The sequence below is a fragment of the Manis javanica genome, chromosome 6 (assembly GCF_040802235.1).
Source record: "Manis javanica isolate MJ-LG chromosome 6, MJ_LKY, whole genome shotgun sequence".
Classification (NCBI taxonomy): Eukaryota; Metazoa; Chordata; class Mammalia; order Pholidota; family Manidae; genus Manis; species Manis javanica.
This window is the reverse complement of record NC_133161.1, coordinates 33,624,929-33,637,342: the sequence shown is the minus strand read 5'-3', so window position 1 is coordinate 33,637,342 and position 12,414 is coordinate 33,624,929. Positions and strand designations below refer to the sequence as shown.

Below are 12,414 nucleotides of genomic sequence, written 5' to 3'. Positions count from 1 at the left end.
AATATAATATTGTATGTCAATTAGACCTTGATAAATATAATTAGATAACAAGCATCTGATATGGCAAGGTTGCCATTTTACTCTCATCAACATTTTTCAGGATTACCCCAGTGGGTACTGTGTGGCTTTTAAAAAAAAGTTTATTAAGTGGGACTATATCAAGCTGAAAAGCTTCTGTACAGCAAAGGACACCATCAATAGAGAAAAAAGGTACCCTACAGTATGGGAGAATATATTCATAAATGACAGATCCGATAAAGGGTTGACATCCAAAATATATAAAGAACTCACGCACTTCAACAAACAAAAAGCAAATTATCCAATTAAAAAATGAGCAGAGGAGCTGAACAGACAGTTCTCCAAAGAAGAAATTCAGATGGCCAACAGACACATGAAAAGATGCTGCACATTGCTAGTCATCAGAGAGATGCAAATTAAAACCACAATGAGATATCACCTCACACCAGTAAGAATCGCCATCACCCAAAAACAAACAACAACAAATGTTGGCGAGGTTGTGGAGAAAGGGGAACCCTCCTATACTGCTGGTGGGAATGTAAAATAGTTCAGCCATTGTGGAAAGCAGTATGGAGGTTCCTCATAAAGCTCAAAATAGACATACCATTTGACCCAGGAATTCCACTCCTAGGAATTTACCCTAAGAATGCAGCAGCCCAGTTTGAAAAAGACAGATGCACCCATATATTTATCGCTGCACTATTTACAATAGCCAAGAAATGGAAGCAACCTAAGTTTCCGTCATTAGATGAATGGATAAAAAAGATGTTGTTCATATACACAATGGAATATTATTCAGCCATAAGAAGAAAACAAACCCTACCATTTGCAACAGAATGGATGGAGCTAGAGGGTACTATGCTCAATGAAATAAGCCAGGCAGAGAAAGACAAGTACCAAATGATTTCACTCATATGTGGAGTATAAGAACAATGGAAAACTGAAGGAACAAAACAGCAGCACAATCACAGAACCCAAGAATAGACTAACAGTTACCAAAGGGAAAGGGACTGGGGAGGATAGGTAGGAAGGGAGGGCTAAGGGTGGGGAAAAAGAAAGGGGACATTACGATTAGCACGTGTAACGTGGGGGGAGGCACGGGGAGGGCTGTGCAACACAGAGAAGACAAGTAGTGATTCTACAGCATCTTACTACGCTGATGGACAGTGACTGTAATGGGGTTTGTGGGGGGGACTTGGTGAAGGGGGGAGCCTAGTAAACATAATGTTCTTCATATAATTGTAAATTAATGACAACAAAATAAAAAAATTTTTAAATTTAAAATAAAAATAAACGTTTATTTCTTTTCATAATCTGACCTTGTGCAATAACCAAGCACAGATTGGAAGAGATAAAGCTGAAATATGAATTGTGAAATAAACAGCATTGCAAAAATAAAAAATGGGAAAAATACTAAGTTCAGCTTTTGGGAGATATGTCTTAGATCATTTTTATACGAACATGTTTTCATTAATGCTAGAGTGTTTACTTTCTTATATGTTGTCCTAGCCATAGATAGTATTTTGAGGAAAAATGCTTGTATGATCTAAAGCAGATTGTGTTATTCAAAAGTTATATTCAGCCTTGTTATTAGTTAAACTTTTTAGATCAGAGATATTTCAACTGGCCAACTTAAAGTCAGCATTGAATAGGCTCAAGGAAAGTATGGTCTTAACTCTGTTGCTGCTTTCTCGCTTCCTGAGAAAATAAACTGGTGATAATTTAAATCTAGAAAACGATTATTATTTTAAAATCTTCTGCTATAGCAAAACACAAGATTTACTAATTTTTCCCAGATAGCTGCTCCACTCTTCTGGAGATTCCATGTCTCGGCGTTGCCTTCTCGGTTCTGTCTTTTCAAGTGTCTGAATCATGAACAGAGCCCTTTATAATAAACCTCTTTGGGTTAAAACAGAATGACCTTTTGGTGTGGTAATCAGAGTGGGTGAAAAACCAGTGAGCAAAGAGTTGTGTCCTCCCTAGAATAGTTTGCCCTCTTCACAGTAATAATCTTTAGTAAGTACTCACATGATAAATCGTTTATTGAACACTTTATATGCACTGTCTCTCTGAATCCTCACCATATGCCTGTGACGACAATGCTGTTATTAGCAGCTATCAAAATTGTGACCTTAAAGTGTTACAGAGATCCAGTCAACTAATGTAAATATGACTAGCACCATCAATTTTTTTTTTAGCTTTTCTTCCCCCTCCCCTCTCTGCCCCATGCTGACTTTACATGAACAGTGTTATAAACACCCCAACTAGCTGAACTTTTACTTCTATTCAGATTTCTTTGTAAAGCTCCTGGGAAATAAAAAGTCATCCTGGTACATATGTTACCTTCCTGGACTTTGCGAAATGTGACTCTTTAGAAACAACTGCCTGAATCAGGGCCACAATTAGGTGATGACCCATAATTACTGGATGTTTAATGAATCAACCAAAGATACAGGCAGCAGAGTAAACGAATAGAAGCAAAGCTCTGTGCTCTCCACTTACTATGATTTAAAATACAAATGCACGTCCCCTAAGTGGAGGATGGAGTCCAGAATTTGAACACATGATAGGAAAATTATTGAGGACTCTGTTTGCGGGCTGTGGGAGAATGGAGCTGGTTTTTTCCAAGGTTCTTTTGAGTTGGTTGAAAGGAAAGATAACAGTGAAGATTATTGTTCAGTTTTCCTAAGTGTGGTCATCTTTGTGCAGCAGTGGAAAATGTAGCTCACTCTTTCTACCTCCTGACCTAACTCCCTTTCCTCCCTACTAGGAAAATGTTGACTGTGTTCTGGCTAAGACGCATGTCCTCACAGGGACAGTAGTGTGCCAGAGGGCTCTGTGCAGGAGGCGCACTTCAGGCCAGTTTGTGCAGGCAGCAGGTCATTCTAGGGCTGTGGGCCAGAATGCTCTGTGTCCTCCGGCTGGGACACGCAGAGCTACTTGGAGAGCTACCGTGCTGTATGAGTGAATATTTCCTGGCCCTGGGAGTGCTGGAGGAGCAGAACTCCCTGGAGATGTCTGCATCTTGTCCCTCACAGCTGGCTCTTCTCAGAGACCAGATACTAACTTAGCTATCCTGGCTGCAACTCAGGATGACCAAAACCCACTTTGAGCCTGCTTTTTGACTTTGTATTGACAGACAACAGTCACAATAAAGCAGGATCTGGGAAGAAGAATGCCTCCACCCAGCTTGGGTTTCCTCTGCACCGTGATTCCCCTTGTACGCCCACCGGGCAGATGTGAACCTTAGAGGCTAAAGACATGGGGACACCTGTGGGTTCTCTGCAGCTTTGGTTGTAAAGGTACAGTCAGGTTTGACCTCTTTGATGCTGTTTCCTAAATTCCTGGTTCCACATAACCGACTGCTCATGTTCTGGTCCGCAGTTGTGTGTGGGCATACTGTCGGCCTGTTAACCATGGGTGTGAACTCGCTGCTTAGTTTATAGGTGAGGTGACAGCAACCTGACTAAGAAAGTATTTCAGGCATTTTAAGTCATAGGAAATGTTATTAGAGATTAGCTCCAATAAAGCGCATGCAAATCTTTGTGGGCTCAAAAATGGGTTGTGGGTTATTCTCAGAACTCACCACTCTTTGCCCTCCCCTGTACTCTGCTCTTTGGTGTCTGTGTTCCAAGAAATTCAGAGCACTTGTCACACCACATGTTAAAAGAAGGAAACTAAAGAAATATAAGAGACTTATTTAGAATAGAGTTGAATTTACTATGTGAATAGTTTTCTGATGGCTCTTAGGCAGAGGTCCTTTTGTTATAACAAACTGCTTTCCTCATATTTTCTTAACATTTCTGGCCACATGTGATTGGGTAAATCAGTGTGGGATAATTTCATTGTTAAACTAACATGTAGATAATTTAGTATCTTCAGTCTCATTTTAATCAAAACAAAGTCCTGTGGATTAGCCACCAACATTGTTACCAGTCAATATAAGTAGGTTTCAGTTGTTACCTCTATGGCATCAGGAAGCTGGACACTGTCCAGCTACGCCAGCCGCATGCATGGAACACTGCTGACCTTTCATAGCATTCAAAGCTTCTGTTTGGGTTTATGTCTGCAGTGGTTCATAAGTTGTTTTTGTTTCTCTTTTAAATCAAACATTGTGCTAAAGATTTCCTCTTATGCTTTCATTTTACTTAACTTGGCTGCTGGGATGTTCCTGTGTTTTCCTAAATTTACAGTACCTGTCAGGCTTGTGCTAAGCTCTCTCCTCTCAATACTATACTGAATTGTGCAATTCTGGCTTGGCTCAGTTTGGGACAGGCATCCTTCCCAGAACCTAGTTGGCTTCTCAAAGGTTAAACACTTTGGCAAAAACTGCAAACATGACTGAATAAAACCATAAAAACTAAAAACCTCAAGAACAGGGGGAAAAAGAATTATTTCTGACAGTGAACTACATGCATGCAGAGGACTCATCTTCTTGAAAGTTTCCCCACCTCTTCTTAGTTTGATATTAATTATAATCCTCTCTTTGCTTCCAATAAAACCAACATCTTAATGCCTTTTATGATTCTTGATGTCTCTGGCATGGTGGAGGTAGTAGTGGCAGAAAATGTAACAGCTATTCTTCGTTTATTTCAAATTACTCTTTCTAGAACACATCTGAGAAGAAAAATGTTTTTGGCAAGGAATATAAATCAGATCATTAAGTTGATTTGACAGAATTTAGGGATCCATTTTTTTCTTTTTTTGTTGTCCTGTCCAGGTATTTCTCTATACAATACAGAAAATGACTGTGTTCTTGGTGGGTGTCTCTGTAAATGTGCCTTGTTTAATGTCACTTTAGTCTCTGAAATACGTCTTGGTTTGTGGCCTCTTAAGGTGCCTGTCCCCTTAATACATCTGGTTTTTCAGAGTGATGCAAAGCACTTTTCTAGTAAATTATGTAGGACTGATGTTTTAAAGAGGATGTCTATTTTTTGTATGTTTTAATGTGTAAATAAAGACCTTATTCTTTTGAGACCTCTGTCGTCATTACTGTATGTTTACCACTAGCGTTCCTATGTAATCTCTATATTGCTCTTGTTCATGTAACTATGGAGCTTAATTTTTCTGTTTTAAATTCACAGATTTGTTTCTTTCGATTGAGACACTATCTGTCCCTTGGCTGCCTACCCTATTATGTCTGTTTCAGCAATGTAAGTGGCCATTTATCAATTCTCCAACTCATAAACCTTACTCTTACTTGTTGAAGGTTAACACTTACTATCAACCCTTTTTTAAAACCAAAATTCAAAATCTCATCTTCAGAAAGGAAGAGAAACGTGAATCAAAGCTAAAAACAGACAGATCAGCAAAACAAATCTGCAGAAAGGTTTGGATTCATAACTGATCTTCCCCCATGGAAGATGAACCAACTGTTAGAAGTGACCCCGCCTCCCAGAGGCAACACAACATGCTGGGTTAGAGCGCGGGCCGCGCAGGCAGATGGTGCAGCTTCTGACACTAGCTCTGCTGCTTACTGCCTCCAGGACTTGGAACAAATGTCATAAAATGTCTGTCAGTTGTCTCTGTATTAGTAAGATGGGGATAGTACCAGTACTGCTTCTTAGGAATATTATTAGAATTAAATGAAATTACTATTTGTAAACAGCTTAAAACAGGGTTTAGTACAAAGTAAGTTTCTTAAATAGCTTTTTAGAAATGAAATAGTAATGAAACCATTTCTCCTAACATTTCTTAATTCTGAAAACAGCAAATAAATACTTCTCCTTCATTAATGCTAGGCTTCCCATTCTGTGTAAAACAACCACTCCTACCCACTAGTTATAGAAATTCCAACATAGGATAGAAAGGGAGTATTTGATCTAGAAAAGGAGTATTTCTTCAATTTAAGAACTAAGAATTTTTCATCCTCTTTGTTTACTAAAAGTACAGAGACAGTTTGACAGACTTAAATTAATTTGTAAATCTCATTGGCTAAAGGTAGCAGTTTGGAGAGAGTCTTTTCTTGGCTTAGGGCTCCTAATTTCTGTATGACCACTGTCACTATTGTCTAAGATCTAGAAGAGGTTTTAATTTTCAAACAGATACATCCTATGAGCAGCAAATGGGTTGTTTAGTTCAGAATATCACCCCTATCCCTTTTCATCCTGAGGGCTTTTGGTTTCATACCAAACACCTTTATTCTCTCACTCCTGATTACTTACTGGTTTCTTCTCCGTTTCTGTATGTAGGCATGGCTGGCCTCCCTTCATCGGACACTCAACCTTTTAATTTCATTCCTGTTGCTAAATCTTAATGTCTTCTCTTCTTTTCACTGACTTACCTGCCATTTCACTTCTTCAGCCGTGTAATCCCACATTTCCAGCCAACTACAAGATTGGATTTGCGTTTTTCTTCATCACGGCAGGCTCTTCAAGTCTAAAAATTAACTCACCTGTCCCATGTTAATCAAGAAAAGCCACATACTGAGAGAGGACGATCACAGTTAACAAAGGACTGCCATCTTGAATATATAAAGAACTTTTGCACATCAGTAAGAAAAAAAAAGGCAACTCAATAAACACCCGTTTTAAAGAGGAGGAAACATGAATGGCCAACAGACACATAAAGATGTCTAAACTTAATTAGTAAATAAGTAAATGCAAAGTAAAACCACCTTGAGATGCTATTTCACAGTTAACTAATTTGTAGCTGTGAAAGTCGGACAGTTTCAAAGATTGGCGAAGGTGCAGCACAGTGAGCATTCTCGTATTCGGTGGGTGGGAGTGAGCTCTGGAGCATCACTTTGGAAACGTTTGCATATCCTCTTACCCAGCGGTTCTGCCAGGCATTTAGTGTGTGCACTAGAGGAGACTTGCAGAGGACTACTTCTAACTGTAATGTTCAGAATAATGAAAACACTGGAAATAACCAAAATATTCATAAATAGTATGGGTAAGTAAATAATGGTCTATTAAATAATAGAATACTATACACCTGGAAAGTAAGTGAACTATATATATATGAATCCACAAGGGTAAATCTGATACACAATGTTGTGCAAAAAAACTACTCACAGAATATTCATATGGTACTGTTTCCTTCCTGATAAGAGTATTAATACATTCACTATTGTAAAAATTACAGTGAAATGCAAGGGAACGATTTACTCAACATTCAAGTCAGTGATTATATCTTGGGAGAGGAAGACACACTTAGGGACCAAAAGAGGCTTTAAAGATAAAACCCTGTATTTCTAAGTCTTGGTGGGATGACCATTCTTTCTCCTTTAAAATTGATACATCCATTACATAAAATTCTATGTATGATGTATTTTGTGATTAATACATAAAGAATCTAATGCTCAATAACTATTCTTAGGATTTTAGGAATACTCAGTTAAAAGTTTCTTCAGCATCAAGTAAGTGTTTGTAGATTCTCCCACTCATCCTTTGAAATACAGGCATTCCACAGTGGAATAGAAAGTTAAGGTCAGAAGTGTTAGAATTGGTTAATATACGTATTTGTTTGAAAGCAAATTGAATTGAACTGGCTTGCTGTATTTACTTTTCTCTTAATAAAGCTAGCTCTTTGGAATATTTCAAGTATTTTACAAATCATCATGATAAAAGCCTGGAAAACCTTAACTGAACAGACATGTAAGAGAGATTTTAGAATAAAAGTTTATAGAAAGAACATAGAAAGAGAGAAACCACAGACATTCTTTAGAAACCCAGAATTTTCCAAGGCTATGGACCTGGATTCCTGTACTTGATTTTGGCATTCTCCTGATATGATTGGATACTACTGAAAACATTAGGGGAAGATGGAGGCACCCTGCGGACTCTCACAACTCTATGAGCTTCCAGCTGCTCCCTAGACCACTGTACATGGGACTGGGGTTGACACTGAGAAAAATAGAAGGAAAGCTGGGTGCATTCTTTTAGCCTTTAATTCTATGAATGACCATGGAGGTTACCTTCCGAGTTCTGTTCTGACCTTCCCCCCTTCCTGCCATCTGGTATGTGCAGTATGGCCTTGTATTTCCACATTTCCCTCTTTTACAATGGTAGGGACTCTACAAAGTTAGAGACTACAGAGAAACAGGGAGATGTTCAAGGAATTGGGGAGATTTGATGAGACCATGACACAATGTGCTGAAATTCTCTCAAAGGCACTCACTTTTAAAGCCAAATATAGAAACACAAAGAGACATATGAGATGGGGTTGGGGGCTTTTGGAAGTAGAATACCCTCATGAAAGCTTGCATTATACAAAATATACGTGAAAACAAACAAACAAAAAACACATAAACCCAGAAATAACCCTGGTCAAAATTCATAAATATTTCTGAAATTCAACAAATGTCTTATAACATTGGTCTTAAGTGATTTTATTACAGATATTAAAAGTCCTCCCGAAATAGAAATTTCTTTACTTGCTCCTCTTACTTGCCCCAAAATTCTAAAGGAAAGAGCTTTGAAGATGGTATACTAAATGTGTTACATTGGAAATCTGTTCGATTTCTCATCTTTTTATACTGATTCATGAAGTTTGGTAAATGTTTAAAAGGGCATCATCAGCATTGTCTCAGGAAGTAACAAATATAAAGCACTTGGTCACACAGGAAGTGGGAAGGCAATGCCACTGTGTCACTATTCATATTTGCTAAGGTACAAATCCTTTGCTAGAAATAGGCAGAAGAACTATTCCAGAAACAGTGGTTGGGCCTAACCAGAGAGTCTCATTGGTTTTCTAATTCTTAGGAAACCAAAAAATTTCAAGACCATGCAGTTGAGTTAGTTTTACTGGAAAACCTTTCCAGTAAAATAGGTTGATCCCAATTTAACTTCTGAATCCATCATACTTAAAAATTTTTCCTTCCAAATTTGGAGGTGGGTAGAACAGTTGAAGAAAATAACCTGTTCCTGCAGGACTTTCAGGTCACGGAATCATTTTAGCTTTAAGTGAGAGAGCACAATAGGATATAGGGGAGAGGAGAGTGACCGCCAAGTAGAGCCTGGGACCACGAACTGCTGCACAGCGCCTGAGAGGAATACTCTGTCCCACACCGGCATACACACTGCCACCATTTGTTTTAAGTGCTTTCTCTACTTGTAAAGATTGCTCATCTACAACCTAACGTGTTTCTTTTTGAGCTTCTAGCTCATAACAGCCTTCTAGGACTGCATGTCATGGGGTTCTGGATCACTGAATTATTCTGATATTCTTACTGCTCAGTCCATTGATGATTTATCTATTTTGTGTTCCCTTTTTCAATATGTGGTCTCCAAACTGGCAATGAAGATTGCTGTGTCCACTGTATCCTGGCCTGCCTGTTCTGTGAATTCCTGACGCTCTGCAACATTGTCCTGGGACGCGCTGCATGCGGCATCTGCACCTCAGAAGCCTGCTGCTGTTGCTGTGGGGAGGAGATGGGGGACGACTGTAGCTGCCCTTGTGACATGGACTGTGGCATCATGGATGCCTGTTGTGAATCATCAGACTGTTTGGAAATCTGTATGGAATGCTGTGGAATTTGTTTCCCTTCATAAATATTTATCTTCTGTTTGTGTTAAAACTGGAGTGTTTTACATTTTTCTTTTTTAAGGGGGAAGAAAAGCACATGGCAAGATTCTCATGAAGCAACCCAGTATTTGCACTGTTCACTCATTAATTTCTGAAAACCTTTTTTTCTCTAACCAAATTTACATGGTTTAATATGTGAAACTTTAACTGCTTTTAAACTTTAAGAGGTTACAGTGACTGAGGGACATTCTGACAAAAGAAAATGGTAAATGACTTCTCCTTGTTACATATGCTTCTGTTTCTTTTAAGCATTCTCAGGAGCCCCTGGCTCCAAACGCAGTATTTCTCAGTGGGTATTTAAACCAGACAATGTGATGTCTGTTAATGGCTAAAAGTAAGCATTCTCTACTTTAAAGTAAACTTTGGGAAACAAACCCACACACCAGTTGGGCACCCAGTGTCCACGCCCGCACTCTGTTCTTCACTTTCCCCGCTTGCTCGGCAGCCGTGCAGTGCCTGCCGTGTATAATCTCCTGCTGGGATGCAGAGATGAATGTCATTCTGCTCCCATCCGAAGGAGCATACAGTTTCGCAGAGGAGAGAGCTCTGTAAAGAGTGAACCATTCCACAAGGCATACGGAAGTGAGGATTATGAGAGAGAGAAACTCCAAAGGCTATAGGAATACACAGAAAAGAACAGCTAATGTCTACTGGAATATTCAGAAGGCTTCAAGGAGAATGTGACATTTCAGGAAGCCTCTTAGGATGAGTGTTTCATCTGCTGCTTGAATGAATTAGATTTAAGAACAAGTTTTAGGTGGATAGCCTGAACTGTGTGTGCTTGTAAGCAGTTAAAAGAAAAAAGCCTTATGTATTTTTGTTAGTTGCAGGAATGCAGCTTTTTTTTAACTACAAAATTCAAAAGTGCTCATTTTCTTACTCATAATTTAAATGTTAGTTTTTGAAGAAAACATAATGCCTTATAAAATAGCTATATATTTTATGAAGAATGTGGAATACTTTTGACAAATTTCACTTAAATTGGGAGACTTTTATATTCTAAGTCCAGTATTCTGATTTTGATTTATTCAAAAGCTTCCCTTTTTTTTAAAGAGCTTTAAGTCTTTTGTGGGGGGGGAGGGAGGTTGGTTGTTTTGGTTTGTTTCTTAACCAATGTTATATTTTATAAACACATTTAATCTTAAATGCAGACAATTCCTCCTAAGCCAGTGGGAATCTTGACATCCACTACTGTGACCAAATTTTACTATTGCAGTTTTATGTTAAATTAAGCTAATATGACTGGTTATAAAGATCCTTAGGCACAAAGAAATAAGTCTGTTAATTAGAAGACTAAGTCAATACTTTTTAAGACATAGAGACTTTGTGTGGTGCAGATGAAAGGGGAAGTATATTTTCGTACTATGTTGTTCTTCTAAGTTTGATCTCCCCCAATTATAGTTTGGTTTGATTTACTGTAATTCCTTGTAGAAATTTTCAAAGTATACTTTTGGATTGATTAATAGTTATTTTCAATTATTCTGGTCGAAAGTCAAACTGATAATAAAAACAAATGTATATTTTTAGGAAACTTTTAGCAAACCTAACCTTTTAAGAAAGATTTTAAACCTAAAGCATGGTAATGTCACCTATGACTTTTCCTTTGTTACGAAACCTACTTTCTACTTATACCATTGTTTGATGGGCTTAAGAAAGAAGAAAATAGCAAACTCTTCAGTCCCCTTTCAGTGCTATTTACACACATACACACACACACACACACTTTAAATGTCGGGTTTAAAGAGAATTCTAGTAAACAGCTGTCTTTTTCCTCCTTGTCTAAAGATCATCTTTCATTTATTACATCAACTATGAGATCATCTTTGTGCTATTTCATAGTAACCAGAGTCTGAATACTTACATATACCCAAAGTTAACTTAAGCGTATATATTAGAATGTAAGAGTATTCATCAGTGTACTAACATATAAAGCCTTCCAATGACCTGTAATTTTTAAAATATTTCACTTGTATCCTGCAAAATTTTTCAACCAACTGGTTTGTCTAATATTTAAATATATTCTGCTACTATTTGCAATGAAAATATTAGCACTTTTAAAATAATGTTTCTCTGTAACAGAGAACATATTAGCTGATAGCAGAATTTTATTTTCATATTTATATTCAGTTTTCCTCCATTGTCTACTCTGCAGTTATTCCATAAAGTACCTTATATGATTTTTTAATATGAAAAAAAAAGTAAATAAATGTGAAAATCATTCCAATATGTTTTAGCATGTCTGTATGGACAATGTTTTGCTGAGTTATATGACCATCATGACTAAGTACTATAGTTTACAGTTTTAGATTTGGTCTCTTTTTAAATGTGGAAACTTAATCTTATATATTTTAAAACTGGATTATCCTGTATTAGCCTGAAAACATTATTTTGAAATTAAAAAAACATAACTTCTCTGTTGGGCTGTAGCATATTTTCTAATTGATACTGATATTTGAAGAGATTATCTTGATACATCCCTTTCTAGTTTCCTTATGTAAAATCACATGACTCACATCCTTAAATGAACTATGAAAGATTCAGATCAGTTTACATTGCAAGTAATAGTTGACATATGATTTCAAAACATAGTGTTTTTTAAAATAGTCACAATAGATCAAAATGCAAGTTTCGTACATGGTTTCGGTAAATTGTTTCTGTTTGTTTGCTTTGGAATTATCTCCCAACTTGTAAAAATTAAGGTAATTTTTTTTAATATATTCTAAGATTAACATGAAAGATCAATGAAATTGGGTATTAGATTTAATGAATTTCACCCAAAGGTAAGTCATCAAAAGTATTTTCATCTAGGATTTTTAATGGCACAATTCTTTAGTAGGAGATGTTTTAGAGTTAATATTCAACGACCAC

The 12,414-nt window shown here is 37.3% G+C and overlaps 1 protein-coding gene across 5 annotated transcripts in view; it reads left to right on the top strand.

Annotated features, from left to right (window-relative positions):
• MDFIC (MyoD family inhibitor domain containing) overlaps positions 1-11,960 on the top strand; it is a 95,598-nt gene extending 83,638 nt beyond the window's left edge. For 4 of the 5 annotated variants that reach the window (XM_037027345.2, XM_037027341.2, XM_037027342.2 and 1 more), the window contains 2 exons: positions 5,103-5,171; positions 9,265-11,960. In XM_037027345.2, coding sequence (XP_036883240.1) covers positions 5,103-5,171; positions 9,265-9,512 — 317 coding nt within the window. In that variant the 3' untranslated portion in view covers positions 9,513-11,960. The remainder of the gene's footprint in view (positions 1-5,102; positions 5,172-9,264) is intronic. The other variant, XM_037027343.2, reaches the window with a different exon arrangement.
• Positions 11,961-12,414: the final 454 nt, after the last annotated feature.